At 37.2% G+C, this 22,261-nt stretch overlaps 1 protein-coding gene and 1 long non-coding RNA gene across 5 annotated transcripts in view; one reads left to right on the top strand and one right to left on the bottom strand.

Moving 5' to 3' along the window:
• The first annotated feature begins 6,659 nt into the window (after window positions 1–6,659).
• On the top strand, window positions 6,660–21,960 carry LOC140595631 (uncharacterized). The gene is made up of 3 exons (XR_011997384.1): window positions 6,660–6,790; window positions 9,816–9,888; window positions 21,949–21,960. It is a non-coding gene; the product is annotated as an uncharacterized lncRNA (long non-coding RNA).
• Window positions 10,274–22,261, bottom strand: part of DMXL2 (Dmx like 2) — a 157,319-nt gene continuing 145,331 nt past the window's right edge. For 2 of the 4 annotated variants that reach the window (XM_072738517.1, XM_072738521.1), the window contains exons 34-44: window positions 20,256–20,318; window positions 19,405–19,491; window positions 19,200–19,321; window positions 17,666–17,804; window positions 16,941–17,001; window positions 16,687–16,814; window positions 16,100–16,177; window positions 14,550–14,641; window positions 13,854–13,906; window positions 12,393–12,610; window positions 10,274–11,685 (exon numbers count right to left, since the gene is read on the bottom strand). In XM_072738517.1, the coding sequence (XP_072594618.1) occupies window positions 11,476–11,685; window positions 12,393–12,610; window positions 13,854–13,906; window positions 14,550–14,641; window positions 16,100–16,177; window positions 16,687–16,814; window positions 16,941–17,001; window positions 17,666–17,804; window positions 19,200–19,321; window positions 19,405–19,491; window positions 20,256–20,318 (1,251 nt within the window). In that variant the 3' untranslated portion in view covers window positions 10,274–11,475. The remainder of the gene's footprint in view (window positions 11,686–12,392; window positions 12,611–13,853; window positions 13,907–14,549; window positions 14,642–16,099; window positions 16,178–16,686; window positions 16,815–16,940; window positions 17,002–17,665; window positions 17,805–19,199; window positions 19,322–19,404; window positions 19,492–20,255; window positions 20,319–22,261) is intronic. The other 2 variants (XM_072738518.1, XM_072738520.1) reach the window with 1 other exon arrangement.

Below are 22,261 nucleotides of genomic sequence, written 5' to 3' on the forward strand. Positions count from 1 at the left end.
TCTAAAGGGTCTGTGCTGTTGGGTAGCCCACGCATGAACTGATGATGACTTTTGTAAACAAAAAATTACAAAGCAAAAAGCAAAAAAAAAAAAAAAAATCCCATAAAAAATAGTAGTATTGCTCCTTTATCATTAATTTAAGTTAGTTACCATAGAGTGTAGTATTGGTTTCAGGGGTAGAATTTAGTGATTCATCACTTAGATACAATACCTAGTGCTCATTACATCACAAGCCCTCCTTAATGCCCATCTTCCACCCAGTTACCCCATCTTCCTACCCACCTCCCCTCCAGCAACCCTCAGTTTGTTTCCTAGAGTTAAGAGTCTCTTACAATTTGCCTCCCTCTCTGTTTTTATCTCATTTTAATTTTCCTTCCCTTCTCCAATGTTCAGCTGTTTTGTTTCTTACATTCCACATATGGGTGAAATTATGTGATATTTGTCTTTCTCTGACTTATTTCACTTAGCATAATAACCTCTAGTTCCATCCACATTACTGCAAATGGCCAGATTTCATTCTATTCGATGGGTGGGATATTTCATTATATATCACATATATTTTTAAGATTTTATTTATTTATTTATTCATGAGAGACATGGAGAGAGAGGCAGAGACATAGGCAGAGGGAGAAGCAGGCTCCATGCAGGGAGCCCGATGTGGGACTGATGTGGGACTCAATCCCAGGACCCTGGGATCATGCCCTGAGCCAAAGGCAGACACTCAACCACTAGGCCACCCAGGCATCCCTATATCACATCTTCTTTATCCATTCATCAATTGATGGACATTTGGGCTTTTTTTCATAATTTGGCTATTATTGACAGTGCTGCTATAAACATTGAGGTGCTTGTGCCCCTTCAAGTCAGCGTTTTTGTATCTTTCGGATAAATACCTGGTAATGAAATTGCTGGGTTGTAGGGTAGCTCTATTTTTAACTTTTTTTTTTTTTTTTAACTTTTTGAGGAACCTCCATCCTGGTTTCCAGAGTGGCTGCATCAGTGTGCATGCCAACCAACAGTGTAAGAGGGTTCCCCTTTACAGTGCCTCACCAACATGTGTTGTTTCCTAAGTTGTCAATTTTAGCCATTCTGACCAGTGTGATTATCTCATTGTGGTTTTGATTTGCATTTCCCTGATGATGGGTGATGTTGAACATTTTTTCATGTCTCTGTTGGCCATGTCTATGTCTTCTTTGGAGAAATGTCTGTTCATATGTTCTACCCATTTCTTAACTGGATTATTGTTGGGGTGTTGATTTTGATGAATTCTTTGTAGATTCTGTATACTAGCCCTTTATCCAATATGTCCAATCTTTTCTCGTTCCATAGGTTGCCTTTTAATTTTGTTGATTGTTTCCTTTGCTGTGAAGAAGCTTTTTTTTTTTTTTATCTCAATGAAGTCCCAGTAGTTCATTTTTGCTTTTGTTTCCCTTGCCTTTAAAGAAATATCTAGTAAAAGTTGTTGTGGTTGAGGTCAGAGAGGTTGCTGCCCTGTTCTCCCTTAGGATTTTGATGGATTCCTATGTTACATTTAGGTCTTTCATCCACTTTGAGTTTCATTTTGTGTATTATAAGGAAATGGTCCAGTTTCATTCTTCTGCATGTCCCTGTCCAGTTTTCCCAGCACCATTTGTTGAAGAGACTGTCTCTTTTCCAATTGATATTGTTTCCTGCTTTGTTGAAGATTAATTGACCATATTATTGTGGGATCCTTATTCTGTTCCTATTCCATCAATCTACCTGTCTTTGTGTCAGTATTACTCTGCCTCAGTGATTACAGTTTTGTAATACAGCTTGAAGTCTGGGATTGTGATGCCTCCTGTTTTGTTCTTTTTCAAGATTACTTTGGCTATTTGGGGTCTTTTCTGGTTCCATACAAATTTTAGGATTGTTTGTTCTAGTTCTGTGAAAAACGGGGGCATTATTTTAAATGAGATTGCATTGAATGTGTAGATTGCTTTGGGTAGTGTAGACATTTTAATAATACTGTGCTCTCAATCCATGAGTGTGGACTAGCTTTCCGTTTGTCTCACCTTCAGTTCCTTTTTTTTTTTAATAATGTATTTATTATTTATTGGTGTTCAATTTGCCAACATACAGAATAACACCAGTGCTCATCACCTTCAGTTTCTTTTATGTTTTTTATTGTGCTAAGAGTACAGGTCTCTAAGCTCCTTGGTTAAGTTTATTCCTAAGTATTCTATTATTTTTGATGCAGTTGTAAATGGGATTATTTTCTTGATTTCTCTTTTTGCTACTTCAATATTAGTTATAGGACTGCAACAGATTACTGTATACTGATTTTGTATTCAATGGACCTTATTAAATTCATATATCAGTTCTATTGATTTTTTTTTTTTTTTGGTAGAGTCTTTAGAGTTCTCTATCTATAGTATCATGTCATCTACAAAGAGTAAAAGTTTTACTTCCTCCTTGCTGATTCAGACACTTCTCATTTCTTTTTGTTGTCTGATTACCATGGCTAGGACTTTCTGTATTATGTTAAATAAAAGAGGTGAGAGTGGACATCCTTGTTTTGTTCCCAATCTTAGGGGGAAATCTCAGTTTTTTACCATTGTTGTTACCTGTGAGTTTTTCATATATGGGCTTTACTATGTTTCCTCTAAACCTACTTTGTTAGGGTTTTCATCATGAGTGGATGTCACACATTATCAAATGCTTTTTCTGCATCTACTGAAGTGGTCACAAGGTTTCTGTCCATTCTCTTTTTGATGTCATGTATCACATTGATTGATTTGTGAGTATTGAACCCCCCTTGCATTCTAGGAATAAATCCCATTTTATCATGGTGAATCATTGTTTTGATATATTGTTAGATTCCATTTGCTAATATTTTCTCAAAGATTTTTGGATCTGCATTCTTCAGAGATACTGGCCTGTAGTTCTCTTTATTTGTAGTGTCCTTTATTGGATTTTGGCATCAGCATGATGCTGGCCTCACAGAATGAATTTGAAAGCTTTCCTTCCTCTTGTATTTTTTGGAATAGTTTGAGAAAAATAGGTTTTAACTGTCTTTTAAATGTTTGGTAGAATTCACCTATGAGGACATCTGGTCCTCAACTTTTGTTTGGGAGTTTTTTGATTACCAATTCAACTTCATTGTTGGTAATCAGTCTGTTCAAATTTTCTGTTTCATCCTGCTTCAGTTCTGGTAAGTTATATGTTACTAGGAATTTATTCATTTCTTCTAGGTTGTCTAATTTGCTGGCATATAAATGCTCATAACATTCTCTTATAGTTATTTTTATTTCTGTGGGTTTTTTTTTTTTTTACCACCATTTCTGGTTTTGTTCAAGTTTTCTTTCTTTCTTTCCTTCTTTTTTTTTTTTTTAATGAGTCTGGTTAGACATTTAGCTATTTTGTTGATCCTTTAAAAAAAAACAGCTCCTGGGGATCTCTGGGTGGCTCAGCAGAGGCTCTTTGCCTGTTGTAGGCTATGTTTGGCCCCTGGCTGGGTGGGCTGTATATTAATAAGGTGTGTGCCATATTGGAAAATGAGACCAAAGTGTGGTGCAGGGAGGTGGGGCTTGGTGTAAGCAAGTTAGGCAGTGAGTGTCATGGTTTCTGCAGGTGACCGTGTGTCTATGCTGAGGGGGTAGGGCAGGGAAATGGTGCATGCCAGCTCCTTTGTTCCTGGAGGAGTCTCCTTGTGCTCCCTGCCTCTTGGAACCATACTCTGAGATGAGTAAATCACTCTCCCTCCCTTCTGCTCTACGCATTTTTCAATCTGCTGCATCCATGTTGGATTTCCACTGGCTGTTTATTGTGTTGTCCCTTTAAATGCAGGGACTCCACTTCCATGCACTTGGGGCTCACCCAGAGCCCAAAGCCAAGCCTGATTTTTAAAATTCCAGGCTTTAAGTCCCATGGTTATTAAGAAGTTAAGATTTGGCCCCTGTTGCCTTCAAAGCTAAGTGTAATGGGGATCTGTCTTCTAGTGTGATGGGCTGTTTATCAGCCTTCTCTGCTCCACCAGTTCTCTCCAGGCCACGAATGGCCATGGTCTGTTTCACTTCCAAACAGCATCTTTGCCCTTCCTACCTTCTTTGATGTGGTCTCCTCTCTACTTTAGTTGTGGAGTTTGTTTTGCCAGTCTTCAGGTCATGTTCTGGATTATTTACACTGACGTGAATGTTACATAGCTGTATCCATGGGATGAAGTGAGCTTTGGGTCCTCCTTCTCCATCATCTTCCCTTAGGTTGTAAGCCTTTATTTCTTTAATTATATATTTTTTACTCCTATGTAGGAACCCCAGGATGCATATATTGGGCTTTTAATGGTTTTTCTTCAACTCCCTGAGGCTGTTTACTTTCTTCTAATGTTTGTTTCTTTTGGGAGTTTCTATTGTTCTATTTTCACATTTAGTAATGTTTTCTTCTGCAGTGTGTAATCTGTGAATCCCATCCAGTGTATTTTTCATCTCAGATATTGTAGTCTGTAGTTCATTTCTAGAAGTTTTGATTTTTTTTAATACTTTATTCTCTCCAGTTAACATGTCTAAAGCTTCTGAACATATAGTATACACTTATAGTAACTATTTTAATATCCTTTACTGTCACCTGTGTTATTTCTGGACTATTTTTTGATGGATTGAATTTTCTCCTCAGTAGGCTCATAGCCTACTTCTTTTCATGCTTGGGAATTTTTATTAAATGTCAAACATTGTGAATTTTACCTTCCTGGTTCTTTATTTCTGTAAAGATTCTGGAACTATATTTTGAGCTGCAATTAACTTGGAAATAGCTTAATTCTTTCCTTTTTAGGCTTCTTAGGTGACACTACTGCAGTGTTTAGTCTTTCGCTGATTTTTGTCCCATTAATGCAGCAAAACTCTTATTAGTACCTAACACCCTATGAATTAGGAGGTTTCCTTTTCCTGACCACCAGTAGTTTCCTCCTACAGATGCATTGATTCATGTTCAGCTGAACACATGAAGAGGCACTTCCGCAGACCTCTCTTGTAGCCCTCTTCTCAGTCCACTCTATCTTGTGCTCCCCCAGATGCCCAGTTCTATTTGGTAACTTGGAGAGACCATCAAGCTTTGCTGGCTTTCCTTCCTTGCTTGTGGCTTAGAAATTTTCTTCAGGTAGTAAGTTGGGACAGTAATAATGCTTACCTCTGTGGGATCCCTGTCCTTCACTGCCTGATGTCCCATATCTTGTTGTTTTTTTTTTTTTCCATATCTTGTTTTATATAATTTTTTGTTTCAAGTAAGCAGGTAAATCTAGAGCTTCTTACTGCTTTGACAGTAGGAAGTTCTCTACCTCCTTTTAAATCTCTCTTTCAGAGCATTTAGGCTTGAAATCTCCTACCCTGGGAGGGGGGGAGAGCGGGGGTCAGTTTTTCTTAGGGATTGGGGTAATAAAAATCTCACAAGCTTTTTCCCTCCAGCTCTTCTCATCATTGTATATATTCTCCTTTACTTTGGAGCAACATAGGAACCAAGACTCAGATTTGAGTTTTGAGTAGGAAGCAAGTCAAAGGTTTTTGTTTTGTTTTTGTCTGCTTTGGGTCCTAAGCTTTTGTGTATGTATAGCTTATGTTAAATAATCTCCCATGGAGTTCAAAGATCTAGTAGCCTAGCATTAGATATCTAGCATAGATTTCTGTCAGGGGCTTCAGGAATCTGTGGAGAAGACTTACACATCTGTGGCGAATGTTTATAATATAATGTAGGATTAAGGGAGTGTGAACTCTGGAGTCAAACTAATTTAGAATCCCTGTACAACTGAGTTATATTAATTCTCTAAGTCTCAACAATTTTTCATTTGAAAATAGGGATCTTAAAAATGCATTATCTCTAACAATAGATACAACCTCTCATAGGCTTGTTTTGGAAGTGAGATAATCTATGCAAGTTGCTTAGCCCAGGGCTAGTGTGTACAGTCAGTAATCCATAAATAATCATTTCCCTGGAGAAAATACCATCATAATTGCATCTCAATCTCCTCTAAAACTTCCAGTGGAACCCAAATATATAAGTATTCTAGGTATATAACATTGACTCATACAAATGTACCTTTTTATAAACTATATCCTGGCACAATAAAATTTTAGTTATAGACAGTTGATAATGCTTATAAAAACACTTAAGTAGAACTTCCAGTTTCAGCCTGAATAAATAGAGCTTGGAAGTCATCATTCCTGTCCATATCTCAAGAAGAAAAGCACAGAATATAAAAATCAACATATTTTCTTAGATCCATTAGAGGATGTGAAAGCACAGGGGAAACTGCCACTCTAAAAACTGAAGAGACCTGCAAATACAGTGAATGACCACCTACTTCAAGTAGAAGCTGCCAGAGCCAGTTATTGGTAGGAAGACTTAAAAAGTAATTCCTGGAGGCTGAGTGTGGACCAGCTTAAGGGTTAAAGACTCCTGGAGCAAAGTCTTAAGGGACCCCACACTTGTGGGTTTTACCACCAGAAGCCCACCAACATATTAAGGTAAGTAGAGGAAACAAGAATAAGAATTTTGTCCTACTTCTTTTCAGAAACCATGGGAGGAAGAAGAGTGGAGTGAAATATTTAAAGTATTGGGGGGGGGGGGGGAGGGTGGAAATACCAACTTAGAATTCTATATCCAGTAAAGTTATCCCTTCCAAAGTGAAGAAAAAGACTTTCTCAGATCAGTAAAAACTGGGACTCTTTTGCCAGTAGGCCTGCCTTCCAAGAAATGTTAAAAGAAGTTCTTCAGAGAGATCGAAAATTATATGAGTCAGAAACAGATCTATATCAAGAATGAAAGAGCATAAAGAAATGTGAAGGTAAAATGAAACTTTTATTTTCCATATTCATAATTGATCTAATATATAACTGTTCACAGTATAACAGTGGCAATATATTGGGATTATAGACAAGGAAAAGAAATGACAGCAATGTTATAGTAATGGGAGGGAGCAATTGGGACTACTGTGTCATAAGGTACCTGTACTACCTATGATGTGGTATAAGGTTACTTGAAAGTAAAGTAGGGTTTTTTTTTTTTTTTTGAAAGATTTTATTTATTTATTCCCAGGTCTACAGGGTCATGCCCCGGGCTGAAGGTGGCCCTAAACCGCTGAGCCACCCACTCCACAAGTGTGCAACTCTTGATCTTGGGTTTGTGAGATCAAGCCTCCAGCTGAGTGTAGATTACTTAAAAAAAAAATCTTAAAAAAAAAAAAACAAAAAACGATAAACCTGTAGCTAGGTGAACCAAGAAAATAAAAGACACGAAAGTACTAATATTAGAAATGAGACAGGGGTCATTATTGATCCCATGTATGTTAAAAGGAAAACATATATCATTAATAACCTATGCCCATATTTGATAAATTAAATGGACTAATTCTTTGAAAGATATAATGTACCAGAATTCACAAAATTAGAAGTATCTTTTTTTAAAGATTTTATTTGTTTATTTGAAAGAGACAGAATAAGGTCGGGGAGAGGCAGATAGGTTATAGGAAGACTCCCCGCCGAGCAGGGAGCCCCATGCGGGACTTCATCCCAAAGACCCTGAGATCAAGGCCTTACAAGAAAAGTATTTTGGCAGCCCAGATGCCTCAGCGGTTTAGCGCCGCCTGCAGCCCAGGGCGTGATCCTGGAGACCTGGGATTGAGTCCCATGTCAGGCTCCCAGCATGGAGCCTGCTACTCCCTCTGCCTGTGTCTCTGCCTCTCTCTCTGTGTGTCTCTCATGAATAAATAAATAAAATCTAAAAGAAAAAAAAGTATCTTAACAGGCTTATATCTATTAAATAAATAACTAACCTTCCAAAAGGAAAGCCTCAGGCTCAGAGAAGTTTCATTGGTAAATCTTGCCAAGTATTTGAAGAAACAAGACCTATTTAAAATCTTTGAGAAAATGGAGGCAGAGCTACTTCCTAACTTGTCCTGTCTTAACCTAAATACCAAAACCAGCTAAAGGCATTACAAGACAGGAAAACTACAGACCAACTTCTCTATTTTGCATAGAGGCAAAAACCTTCAATAAAATATTCGCAAACTGAATCCAGAAATGCATACAAAGAATTATAAACCATGATTGAGATTTATTCTAGTTTTGTAAGTCTGGTTCAAGGTTTAAAAACCAATTAATGTAATCTGTCATATCAATAGACTAAAGAAGAAAAATCAGATTAATCAATAGGTGCAGAAAATGCTTCAAGAAAGATTTACTACAAAGCTACAGTAATCAAAACAGTGTGGTTCTGGCAAAAGGACAAATAGATCAGCAGAGTATCTATACAAATATAGTCAAATAATCTTTGACAAAGGAGCAAAGACAATTCAGTGGAGAAAAGTTAGCCTTTCCAAAGAATAGTGTGAGGACAATTGGACATTCAGGAGCAGAAAAATGAATCTAGACACAGGTCTTTAGCGACAGTTAATTAAAAAATGGATCATAGACCTAAAGATAAAATGTAAAATTCTAGATGACAACAAAGCAGAAAATCTAGGTGACATTGTTTAGGTTTTCTTTTTTAAATGGGTTTTTACACATAATTGCAAAAGCACAATCCATGAAAGCAAAGCATGATTTAGAATTTATTAAAATTAAAAGCTTATGTTCTGGAAGACACCATTCAGGGAATGAAAAGCTAAGCCCTAGGCTGGAAGAAAATATTGGCTAAATAACATCTGATAAAATAATTTGGATTCTAGATACATGAAGAACTCTCAGCAGGATAAGGGACACCTGGGTGGCTCAGGGCGTGATCCCTGGGTCTTGGGATCGAGTCCTGAATCAGGCTCCCTGTGGGGAGCCTGCTTCTCCCTCTGCCTGTCTCTTTCTCTGTCTCTCTCATGAATAAATAAAATCTTAAAACAACAAAAAAAACAAAGCTCAACAGTATGAGAACCACCCAATTAAAAAATGGGCAAAAGAGTTAAAAAGACCGCTCACCAAAGAAAATACACAGATGAAAAGATGTTTAAGAAAGGATGTTTAACATCCTATATCATTAGGGAATTGCAAATTCAAACAATAGATACCATTGTACGTCTTTGATAATGGGCTAAAATCCCCAAACACTGACACCACCAAATGCTGATGAGGATGTCCAACAACAGGACCTCTCAGAATTCAGCAACTCTCAACAGAATTCACTCACTGCTGGTAGGAATACAAACTGGTGCACTTTGGAAAACAGTTTGGCAGTTTTTCACAGAGGTAAAAAGTTTTAATCTAAGATAAAAAAATGTCACCTAAGGTATTTACCCAACAGAGTCGAAAACTTATGTCTACACACAAACCTCCAGGAACTTTACTGCATATTGCTCAGTAAAAGACCATCTGAAATGGCTGCATCATCTAGGATTCCAACCATAGGCGATTCTGGGAAAGGCAGTAGAGAGATCAGTGGTTGCTAGGGGTTGGGGGGGCCTGGGGAGGAATGAATAGGTGAACATGGGACTTGCAGGGCCAAGAGACTATTCTGTATGATTCTGTAATGGATACATGATACATATATTTGCTAAAACCCACTCAAGTGTCAGCACAAAGGGTGAAGAAGCATAATATAATCCACAGACTTTAGCTAATGCATCAGTACTGGTTCCCTAGCAGTAACAAATTGTATCACACAAATGCAAAATGTTAGTAAGTGCAACTGAGGGGGAGGGGAAAAATAGAAATTCTAGTATTGGCTCACTTGTTTTTGTAAACCTAAAACTTTTAAAAATGTATTTAGAACTTTTAAAGACAAATTATTGTGACACATGGCAGATAACTGTAAAGCAATGCTCAAAGAAGGTGGCAGCTACTGTAAAAATCTGAATTTCATTTCAAAATTCTATTCTCATGCAGACTGGTACTACAGTGTAACAGTACAAAGATGGAGGAGATGCAACACGCACTGGTTACTGTGTACTAAACTGTGGTAAGTCTATGTCTATATTTGCAATTTTTGTCAAATTTGTGTTTCCATGCATTCAGACCTCCTTTCCTCACCGTGACTCCACCTAAACACTATTCCTAGCTCAGCGCCTTCACCAGTGTCAGCACTAAAATCAGCATTTAATTCAATAAATGAGAAAAGGTACCATCACATTAGTTCTTCCCCAACTAAGTCTCAATGCTGAGTGCCTGCTGTCTGGCTCACCACTGCATCCTGTTGCCTAGAGTGGCTTCTGCTACAGGAAGTACTCAGGATCTGTGAATAAATGAACGGCCTAGCAGCTTAATTCTTTTAACAGTTAAATATTTATTCAAATTTAAAATAAGTAGTTAAAAATACTATCAAAGAACACCAGACCAAACTAAGGTAAAACTCTAACAAATAACATTTATTTTTCTTTTACATAAGTATTTCACAGCCCAAACATCACATCGCCTTCAGAGAAAGGTGCTTTTATGCCATTATATTTTACTATTTACCACACAGGCATTAAACATTCTCATTAACATGATGAGACAATTTGCTGGTAAACATTTAAACACACAGACATTGGTTTCAATATCAAGAACATTTTTTTGGTCATAACCAAGGAGGTACATCAAAATATGACAACATTGGCTAATAATTTATAAGCAAATAATATTTTAACTCTGCATAGTTTATACAATAGGCTGTGGTAATAAATAATATCACCGATCTCATCAACTATTAACTGGCCACAAAAAGCCTAACATTCATTTAAATTATGATATGAAATGCTCTATTGGTGTAGTTTCAACATAGCCTTAAATGTTGTGGGTGTTTAACCCTGAAATAAAAAGTACTCAACTGGTATGCTGGTCAACTACAAATACGTCATGTTCACGTATTACATTCCTAACATGAAGGCAGATATTTAAATAGAAAAACTAGCAGTCCAAAAAATGTGAGTGTGCAAATTGTAAGGAAAACATTGCATTTAAATTTGCACTCAATTGCAAGGTACAGTACTAGCTCAGTATAAACACTAACAGGAAAAATAATCAGCAGGAAAGAATGGAAATGACCTCTCCCAGCAGAGAACTAGTCACTCACGCTGCACCACAGCTTAGAAAGTGTTTCTGGTGACCTAGAGCGTCTCACACCTTGTGACTATCCTTCACTGAACACAGGAGCCTGCAGGCATGCTTCCATCAGTGGTAAGACTAGGAAGAAAAACCTGAATCAGCAACATTTTCTTCCTTAATTTGGTATAAAGTTTCTTCCCATTATAACTTACTAACATGCTAATTTCTAACCTCAAATGTTCTCTGAATCAGGCTTGCTAAATGCTGTAAAGAATAGCTACCCTTCATACAACACTAGGGTTTTTTGTTTTTAAGTATGTCAGCATGATAACAAGGTACATGCACGGTCACTCTACCAGCCTGTATGGGCAATGCTCAGCTTGGATCAGTTTCAAATTCTACACAGAGATTCTCTGTATTGTTTCCAGTGTGTGAACAGCTGCTTGGAAAGCAGAAATGCCTACCAGTTACTACAGTGTATTAAACTGAAATGTTTATAAAAATAAAGCCCCAATCGTTAAGTCTACAGAATGTCAAGGATTCTGTTGGGGATGTTAAAAGCATTGGGCAAAACCCTCGTTTTGAGCGTGCCATCTGCCCCACAGGAGAAGATCCGGTTGCCTGGGATGATGTCAATCTGCATGACTCCGGCTCCGAGGTTTCTGAAGATGGACTGCTTAGCATGTTCATTTTTGAATGAATGAATCAGGCCATGGCCTGTCAATCTCCAAACCTAGTTTAAAAGAGTAAAAGTACCAAGTGTACGTCATTAAAAAGAGAAAGAAAAAGACCAAAAGCAAAAACATGGCCTTCACTTCTATTGCCCTGGAACTGGCCTAACTTTCTAGTCCACTGCCTCTTTCCTAACAGCCCCTGGCCCGGGGGATAGTGATCCATTTACTGCTCTTACCTTTCACTGTCTCTTCACATTCTCTTATAGTTTCATATTAACTACAGATACTCCCCTCTTAATTCAGTTAGATATTTAAGTTAACTAAATGCATGGCTAATGTCAGGGGAAGCCCTGGGGCAATAGAGGAAGAAACATACCACGGTCTCACTTCCCCAGAAACCTCACCTCAACTGTACAAAACAAAGAAGATACTAAGGGCAGAATGTGGGAAAGAGAGGAGGGTCTGAAGAGCCAAAAGAGTGTTGCAAAAAATCCCATGCATGAACTTATTCTTTACTTAAAATAGACTCCTTCAAAGCTTTTCAGTGACCTAATAAGCTTGACTGTCTGGTTTTCCAGACCCTTACCGGTTTAGAAAGAACTCCACAGTACTAAGCGAGGAAAGGTGTCAAGAGACCTTCAATATCTCTGCAAAGCATCACTTTACACTCTCATTTCAAGGACTGCAGGGGGGCTGTTGCTCCCCAATCTTGACAGCAGCATGTACAAATAACACTTAGCACATGCCACCTCCTGTACTGACTCACCTTTATGTTACCTTCTGCCGAACCTGTAGTAAAATATTCCTCACAGGGATCCAGAGCCAGAGCCTTAATAGCTGAGTCATGTGCCTGGAAGGTGTGAATCAGTTGTCTTTGCCTGATGTCAAAAATGCAGACGTAGCCTTTCCTGCCTCCAGAGATGAGGAGTTGCTGTTTTGGCGCATACTGGAGTACCGTGGCACCATGATCGTGGCATGTGAAGCCTGAAGGAGGAAACATAAGAAGTCTTTCCCAAATAATTTCTATCCTGACAATTCTGGTAATGTTTAAATGCACATTTAGATAATACAGAAACTACTGACAAATTTTTCATTTCAATTTCTATAATCATGATCCAAGAATTTAAAAAAGATCCCAAGCAGGGACAGAAAAAATGTTCTTATCTGTAACCTCAATATGAAAACACGTGCAGGGAGTTTAAATGTTAAGCCCAAACTAAGTTACACTGCCTTGTAAGAAGCCTGTAGAAGCAAAACCTGTAGAGGAGACCAAGCTTCTCTGTGATCCACTCAGCCACCACATTAATCCCCACCATGACAAGAATCTACTGTATCCTAGTTCCTGCCCATACAGACTCATTGCAAGTTGTTGTCAGGTAAGTAACAAACTCAACTACAGTTGTGTGAAAATGACCAGCTACAAGATAAGGAGTTAGCTTTCCCAGGATTCTCTGCATTTTAATATAATTAAAGCCTTAAACCAGTATGTGGTAAATCTTTAAGAGCTGTTAATTATTCACAGAAAAAAAAAAATCTGCAATCATGGGGCACCTGAGTGGCTCAGTTAAGCAACTGCCTTCGGCTCAGGTTATGATCCTGGGGCCCTAGGATGGAGCCCCACGTTGGGCTCTCTGTTCAGTAGGGAGTGTGCTTCTCCTCCCTCTGTTTGCGCTCTCACTCTCTCAAATGAAACGTTTAAAAACTGCAAACAGATAAAACAGAAACAACTATACTTTCAAAATGTCTATCCATATAAAAAAAGACTGAAAAATCTTTCTTTAAAAGAATCCACCTAGCTATGTTTAGCCCAAATATACTAGAACATGGGGCCTTCTCTCAACAGTATCATATGAGAAAGGGATCTTTAAGGCACCAATTGGGAAAACTGTCTTAAAAGGAATAATACTTAATAATACTTAAATGGCATTCTTCATATTTCTTGTTCTTATAAGGTTAAAATATTTCCTTTCTATTGAGCTCAAATATTTTGCAACTAATTCCTAAAAAGCCTTGTAGTAGTACCAATCTCCATACCATATTTTCTAAATGGAACACAAAACAAAGACTATTCTATGCTAGCTGGGTATTTACCTCAGCGAGATAGCCAGATACTCATTTACGACACACGAAAAACAAAAAACAAAACAAAACACTGGTTAGAGTAAAACCAGGAAAGCATTCCTTCATATTGTATTAAAAAAATGATCACAGACCTTAACTCACTTACCATGAATGAGGCTGTTTCCAGGTGATATCAGTGTGTCCCAGAGGCAAACGTTTCTTAAAGAGAGAACACAACGATTCATGATGTGCTTTTTGTTATTGGTTTTTACTCATTGCACCTTACTACCTCTTTTGTTTATACTTATTTATTAAGCAACTAGGACAGGGGAAGAAGCTGGGGATATGTCTAAGAGTTTATCTTTTCTGAACCACACAGTCCTGTCTCACATTGTCCCACATGTCTCTGCCATCTCATCCCCAACCCCTCAACTTTTCCATTACACTGGAGGGAAAGAGAATTTCCTGGGAAGAAGGGATGGTTCTGAGCCCCAGGGGTTACCACTGCCAGGAAATTAGAGGTATTATTCATGGCATGTGTTGCCAATGAAATGAAAGCAGTGTCAGGTCAAAGAAACATACTGAGCATCAATGATGGCTATAGAGTCTCAAGAACCTGACAGGAAGGGAAAAAAAAAAAAGCTTTTAACAATCACATATGCTTATTGAAAGCCTACCTTAGGAGTATTTGCTTTTCTCTTTTTGGTAAGGAAAAGTACTAAGAATTATGCAACAAAGTTTTTATATTCCTGAGATGGAAAAACTCTTCTAGGTAAAAAAAAAAAAAAAATCCATACTTTGTAGCAAGAATACCTTTCTGCTTAAAATGTGCTTATTTCTTATTATGCTTCTGTCAACTTACCTATTGTCATTGGATTGTCCAGATGTGGCAACTAGACTTGAAGAGGTAATAAATGCAAAGTCACTTGTGGCTTTACTGTGGCACTGCCAACTCTACAAGAAACAAAGTACAAATGATGTTACCTAAAAGTCCAAGATATTCCAGTATCGCAACAAACACACAGTTCTGCTAGTAGTATATGCATGAACTAAGAACAGTTGTTAAAAACCTAGAAGAATAAGTGATAAAAGAAATTACCTATTATTTGCATATTTAGCTAATATCCAATAATATTTTAAAACTGGAAGAGTTGGTAAAAATATAGAATTAAAGGGCTTTTCTTTAGATTATCTAGCAAAAGGGGATCCCTGGGTGGCGCAGCGGTTTGGCGCCTGCCTTTGGCCCAGGGCGCGATCCTGGAGACCTAAGATCGAATCCCATGTCGGGCTCCCGGTGCATGGAGCCTGCTTCTCCCTCTGCCTGTCTCTGCCTCTCTCTCTGTCTCTCTCTCTCTCTCTGTGACTATCATAAATAAATAAATTAAAAAAAAAAAAATTAAAAAAAAAAAAAAAAAAAAAAAGATTATCTAGCAAAGGAACAGGATGAACTTAACCAAGCCATTTCAATACATTAAGGGCCCAGTCAAACTCAGTGTTAATAATCTCAAATACATTTAATAAACTTTCCATAATAACCAGTATCATAATAAACAATAATAACCCAAGGAGGGAAACTCCTACATGCCCCTCTAGTAGTCTGAGACTACAATGTGAAGAACTCAAGTCGTATTAATTTTGTAACCTAAATGCAAATATCCACCCTTTATTACCACCTCCACATTGCTGCCTTTGCCTTCCCTTCCACGTGAGGATTTTTAGCAATAATAAAAACAAGGTCAAAAGAGGTCCTGCAAATAATCTGCAGGCTTATGGCTGCCCATAACCACTCCTAAGGATATTCCAAGCACCAGGGGAAATAATTTACTGAGCCAGTCATGACTTTTCTTATTAGATCAGGTGAATGAATACAAATTTGGAGGCAAAGACTCAGGGGGGTGTCCAGGTATTTAAAAGAGACATTATTTGGTTTGGAATTATCATGGTATTAATCTGAGTGAAGGCAAAGGATAGATTCAAGATTACTTCCAATTCTGTAAAGCCTTTATGAGAGTGTACAGCGTACTAATTTAAGAGAAATATCTTGTCTCATCTACATAATTAAAAACATATATATAGTCTAGAAAAGAAAATTAAAATATATATGAAGCCAGAAGTTCTGCACAAGATAGCACTACCTTCCAGCCTTCCTATCATACTGGAGCCCCCACCAAGCAAAGATATATTTGTCTGCATCACCAAATGTTTCAATATGGTTTGTATTAATGAATGAAATGCCCTCTTGGGATTGGTTAATTTATAACCAGTAAGAAAAATTTGGGAGCAAATTAGAATACACAGAACCTGTTAGAATTTTATAGTGATTCATTTTAGGTACTATATTAGAAATCTCTCAAGAAGTTAGAGTTTTCAAAAAAGCCTCTATGTTCTCTGGGAGTGCTGAGTGATACTTACCATGTAAGGTTTAGGATTTGATGCAGTTTGGTTTACTTGCCAGATACTCAGAAAACCCTCTCCATCTGCAACACCACACTATAAGAATGGCATAAATATTAGACACAGCTTCTTAGTAAGCATATTGAAGGCAAATCATTGATGAAGAGTCACTCAAACATCACTTAACGTCCTGCCAACACCTATTTCTATTACTGTAGTTCCCAAGAAAGTCAGGCCCTATAAATATCCTTCAACCTTTTAAGTGTTTTTCTGTACCTATTTCATTTTCCTCCAAACATCTCTAAGATAATTTAGTAAGAAACTGGAAGGTTTCTCTCAGGTGCTTGACTGTGCTTATAGGTACCACCAACACACTCAACAGAAAGAGTTCTTTACCTTCATAGTATTTAAGTGGATGATTGAGCCATACAGAATTTTGAAGAGCTGTGCTTTATTGGGAGCCAAGGGTGTATTTAAGCAGACACCAATAAACTGCCTGCCCAGCATAAATCCAGGTCACTGAATTGGTTTTTAGATGTAGTGTTACTAACCATATACTCAATATATTTTTCACATGAATTAAGCAGTAAGTCTCAAGAACCAACCTTGTTGCCTTGTGAATTAAAATATAACCTGGTAACTCTTGCGTTGCCGGCTTGGCGGAAACAGACAAGTTGCTGAGGTCGTGTCCATTCAAACATTCGTACGCTACCATCCTGAGCACCTGTAAGATCTGAAACACAAAGGAAAAGCACAATATATGAAAAAGCTAAAGAGTGCCAATATTTCCCATTCTATAAATGAACTTCAAAACGACATTGGCCTATACAATGCCTTGGATCATAAATAAAACACCTACAGTACTGATGGACTGGGTGGGACGTCATTCTCTTAACGTTATGTAGATTCCTTTTCATAAGCTATAAAAGAAGATAAAAAATTCATTTTGTACATCATAGAATAGATAATAATACACTTCAGGCCAATTCCAATTCTCATAATCTTTATGCTCTTACAATTCGATTATTACTCACACATGCCCTGTTGTAGGTTTTTGGAACCACTTCACATTTGACACCTGTCCAAACAGGCTGCAGAACCACTTACTGGCATAGCTCTGGCCCCTATGGACTGGCAGATACCAAGCGGCTTCACCAAGTGACAAAGGGAACTCTCCTCCAAGTGCCCTCCCTGAGGACAATCAGGAGTATCTCTAGAGTCTTCAGAACATGACAGTGGGACCCCATTAGCTACAGTGACTAACAACAACATTATAGATATATTTTTCAAACACCTGTAGTAGACACAACTCCTCTTTGTCTCTGCTTTACCACTTGGTGCCTCTCAGTTTGCTCATCTATAAAATGATAATGGGAGATAATAAAAGCACCTACCACCTAGGGTTGTTGTGAGGGAAAGCATGCACCTGACACAGTCACGCTATCTTAGCTATTATTATGATGGGGTTATAACGAGTCACTGCCCCTGATCTTTAGGATCATTCCTAAGTCAAAGTGATTTCAACTTATTTTTGAGTGAGTCCACATCCCGAAACCATACCTAATAGTAAAAAAAAAAACATACCACGCTAGCTCCAGTGCTAGTCTGTCCACTGCCCAGCCATGGCAGAGATGAAGGTGGATGCACCTGACTTGCTGAATAGGATGTTGCACTGGGTTGATAAAGAGTTGTAGTGGAACCACGATAATCAATATCATCTGAACTGTGAAAAATATTTGTGCGTTACTGTGAAAGTTCCATTTTCTCTTAAACACAAATTCCAATTACAGGACTGCTTATGTACCCAATAGAACAGTCTTTACTTATAGAGAATGAAAAAATATCCATAAGAAAAACTTAGGTGTAGTTTCTATTCAAAGGCAATTTTAAATTTTAGTACTGGTTCACTTTTGTCTCCTAAGACAAAATGTATAGATCTAATGTTCTTCAGGGGCAATTTTACTGCTGTACAGGCTAGAACAAATGTTTGTTTTCAAGGATTTAACACAAGCATTCTTTTTATCATGTATGGGAAAAGATTATAAGGTCTCTTCAAATACAGGTATCCCATGCATCAAATTCATACATTTTAAAGAAATCTGAGTTTTAAGATTTCAAGTATTAGTAATCATCACATAAAAATGTTAAAGCAAATTTTATGATGGATTGTATCATATTACATGGTTACATCAATTCTGAAGCAGGATACTGAAACCTAGGAATATTATATGCTAACAAAACAGAAAACCCGACAAAACAAGGTGAGAGGCTACGATGCACCATTCTCAAGCACATAAAATGTCCAAGAATCTGCATAAAAGCAAGAGGGAAGACAGATATGGAAGAGGAACCCCAAAATAGGAAAGTATTGTGAGATACTGTTGGTGCAGTACCCACAGCTTTACTGAAAAGCAGAGCTGGGGATCCCTGGGTGGTGCAGCGGTTTGGCGCCTGCCTTTGGCCCAGGGCGTGATCCTGGAGACCCGGGATCAAATCCCATGTCAGGCTCCCTGCATGGAGCCTGCTTCTCCCTCTATGTCTCTCTCTCTCTCTCTCTCTCTCTCTCTCTCTGTGATGACTATCATAAGTAAATAAAAATTTAAAAAAAATGAAAAGCAGAGTTGTCTACATTTTTATCTGTAAAAAAGGTATGTTTATCAGGTAATAATCAAGAAAAAAGTGATAATTACTCAGTAAATGTGACTTATCAGTCTAATTAATATGTTGTTGGATTCTGCTATTTACTTTAGTTATCTGATTGGGATAACTAAATCAGCCAAATCAGCCAAATTTACTGAATAGTATGTAATTCCTGACATTTCTTTGGGCTTAAATGTCAATGTTGTAGTTACTGGCATTAGGCTTTGGTGTTCGTGATTATTCTGACTCCAAAACTATGAATACTTCCATGTCTGATGGAAGAAGTATGGGTAATTTGTTAATTGATGTAAGAGGAGCCTTTTATTGGCAGCTAAACAAATTATATGTTTGTCTCCTACCTAAATAAAGGAAGAGACATATATACTTTTCAAGATAATTCAAATCATATGCATAACGATTTAAGGGGTTCTTTTTTAAGAAAGCCTCATTTTAAATGGACTACACAAGACAGACTAACCTTTTGGATTCCCTGTCATACTCTTCTCCAATCCATATGTATGACTGACAGGCCAAAAGAGAAGTAACATCGAGTTCTTGTACATCATGTGTTGAAGCCAAGACAATTTCATTACAGTTTGCCTGTAAAGCAGAGTCAAAAATTAAAGCAATTTCACTTAAAAAGAGTACAAAGAGTACAATCTTTATAATGATTTTAATTTTACCTTATTAATGGAAAATGCCATGATCATATCCGATTCCTTATGAATGATTTTCGCTTTTCCACCTGGATAGCCCAGATCAGCTTCAACCTACAAAATGTTTATTGGCAGTTTCAGTTGTCATACAGCAACATGTGACACACACACATATTCCACAAAAATTAAAAGAAGGGTACGAAGAAAATGTAATAGCAGCAGGAAGAAGAAAGGAATTTTAGTATGTTGAGAATTAGCTTTGGAATTAGCTTAAATTCTCTGATGCCCTATTATTACCCCGATTATAAAGATTTCCATCGTGATGAGAGATAGCTAGCATACTTTTCATTAGTATTTGTAACAGCAATATACCGCTCGCATCTCTTCCAAAAGCATGCAGATATTGCAGTAAGAATGTGAATGCATCAAGAGGCAAAGAGTGGAGGAGAAAGAGGGTAAGTCAAAGGAGTCATATGAGAAATTAAACATTTTTAAAATAGGATAATAAGATGGGAATAAGTAAAAGCTGTAAAGAACAGTTAGAAAAGGATAAAAGAGACTGATGAGAAGGTGCACTGGCTTAGGGTCAAAGGTGACAGGAAGGAAAGAAGATGCAGAATCAAGGAGGAGAGATAAAACAACCATGTTTGAGAACAGACTGGCAAGGTGAACATGTGAAGATGGAACAGGAAGAAGGAAAGAGAAGCACCAATGCTTAGGAAGAACAAGTCGGAAACAGTGGTGTATTTCCTAACCTATGCCACTGACGTGTATGGGAGCAATGAGTATTCTGATTAGCCAACATGGTTAGTACTAGAGATGAAGGTTAGCTCCTTGAACATTGAGAATGAGCTAAATACAAGAGCATGGAACACTACCTTGCTGCGGTAATCTTCTGCTACGTAGTTTTGTTTGACCTGTTCCACATGTTCTTCTACAGACTAAATAACACCACACCGTCACAAATACAAAACACATGCGTGAAATGAAATTACAAAGAGAATGAAAAATTTCAAACTAAAATGGTCAATCCATAACTTAAAGATGGTAAAAATGAATTTGTAAACTTTCCTTTTTAAAGCACAAAATCAAGAAAGAAAAACTGAGTAAAACACGATGTCATCAGATGAACACAACACAAAGCAAAACAAGCAAAATTAAAATTAATGTGACCACTACATATATAAAAGGCTGTGTTTCAAAATAAAAGAGTTATTTGAATACCAGTTATGTAACGTAAAATACTATCTTAAGCTACAATCTCTAAAATAAAACCTACCTGAATGAGAAGTTGCATTCTATACTACATAAATATAAATCCCTATCCTACAGGTTATTTCAAGTACAATTAAAACTATTTCTGAACACAGATTCAAAGTAATCATAATCATTCACTCATACTCATAAGAAATATATCCACGAAGGAGGAGTCAGGGATTAGAATTCCCATCAGTTATTTACTATAATCAAATTTTTCTCCTTGTAAGTAAAGAAATGTTTAATTAAATGGGGCACAGGAAAGAAATCACATAAAGAGCTTGCTCTTGGTTGATGACAGGGTCATTAAGGATGGCTACAATCAGAAAGAACAGTTCTGCTCTGCTGTGGAAACCTGTGAAGGTTTGATCAGAGCAACACACTCTTCCTAATACCTTTATAGAAGTGGCTGCTTCACTTTTAGTCAAAAGGGCCAAATTCTCTGTGCATGCCTTCAGCAATCTAAGGGCTGCTGCAATGGACAATGACAAAAAAGTAAATGTGTGCAAGGCCCAATCAGCAAAAGCCAAACTGCTGAAGAACCTGTTTGCCTTTAATCAAGTAGTTGAGTTTGCAATATTTATTGAGTTCACAAAAAATTGTCTTACAGAATATTCTTCTTTAATATATTCTATGAGTAAAAGTATCTTCCGATGAATATATCTAAAATATCAGCATTTCGCAGATTAAATTTCTTTCTTTTTTTTTTTTGCAGGTTAATTTTCTAAGTAATTTTTAAAAATAAGGCAACATTTTAGAACTTTTAGGATTAGTTTGTCAATTCACTGAATTTATCAAATTAATGAGTACCAAAATCCTATTTAACAATTTAAAAAAATAAACCACTCTTACTAGTTTTGATAAATGTTCCATATTTCTGAGCTTAGTGACCAGTTTTTGTCTTAACAGCTTTAACATTTTTTCAATTTTTTTCCTTAATGAAAACAAATTTTTAGCAGATCTGTGCTGTTCAGTACAATAGCCACTGACCATATATGACCATTTACATTTAAATTAAAGTCAAGTCACACTAGCCACATTTTAAGTGCTCACTATATATGGCTGCTAACTACTATATTGTATAGAACAGATATAAATTTCCATTATCACAGGAAGTTCAATTGGATAACAATGGACAAGACAGTAATTCCTTTCAATAATTTGAAATTGAAAAGGTACAAAAGGGTCTATGATAAAAATTCTTCCTCCCGTCCAAACTCTCACCATCTACCTCCCATCTGTGGAGCCAACCAATGCTTACACAGCATTTTAAGAAATGTTCAATTTATCTGTATCCCATCTCCCTCTTCATAGAGACCCTCTGCTGGTAGAAAATTTGAAGAGAACACACAGCGTGGACTGCTGATGCCAAGAACACAGAGACTAAGAGGCAGAAAGAGGGAGAAGCTTAAAGAAGACAGAAACCTGAAAGGACAGGTCTGATCCTGAAGACAAGACTGGGTCCCAGCAATCTAGACCCCTGGCTTCCCACTGTATTCCAAAGCTCTGACAATCCAACCAAATCACTGCTACAAACCTTATGAATAATTAAAGTATATTTTCAATGAGTCATTATATTTAATAATTTGAAGAACTAAACACTCAAAAAAATAGATCCTTCAATATA

Source organism: Vulpes vulpes, chromosome 15 (genome assembly GCF_048418805.1).
Source record: "Vulpes vulpes isolate BD-2025 chromosome 15, VulVul3, whole genome shotgun sequence".
NCBI lineage: Eukaryota > Metazoa > Chordata > Mammalia > Carnivora > Canidae > Vulpes > Vulpes vulpes.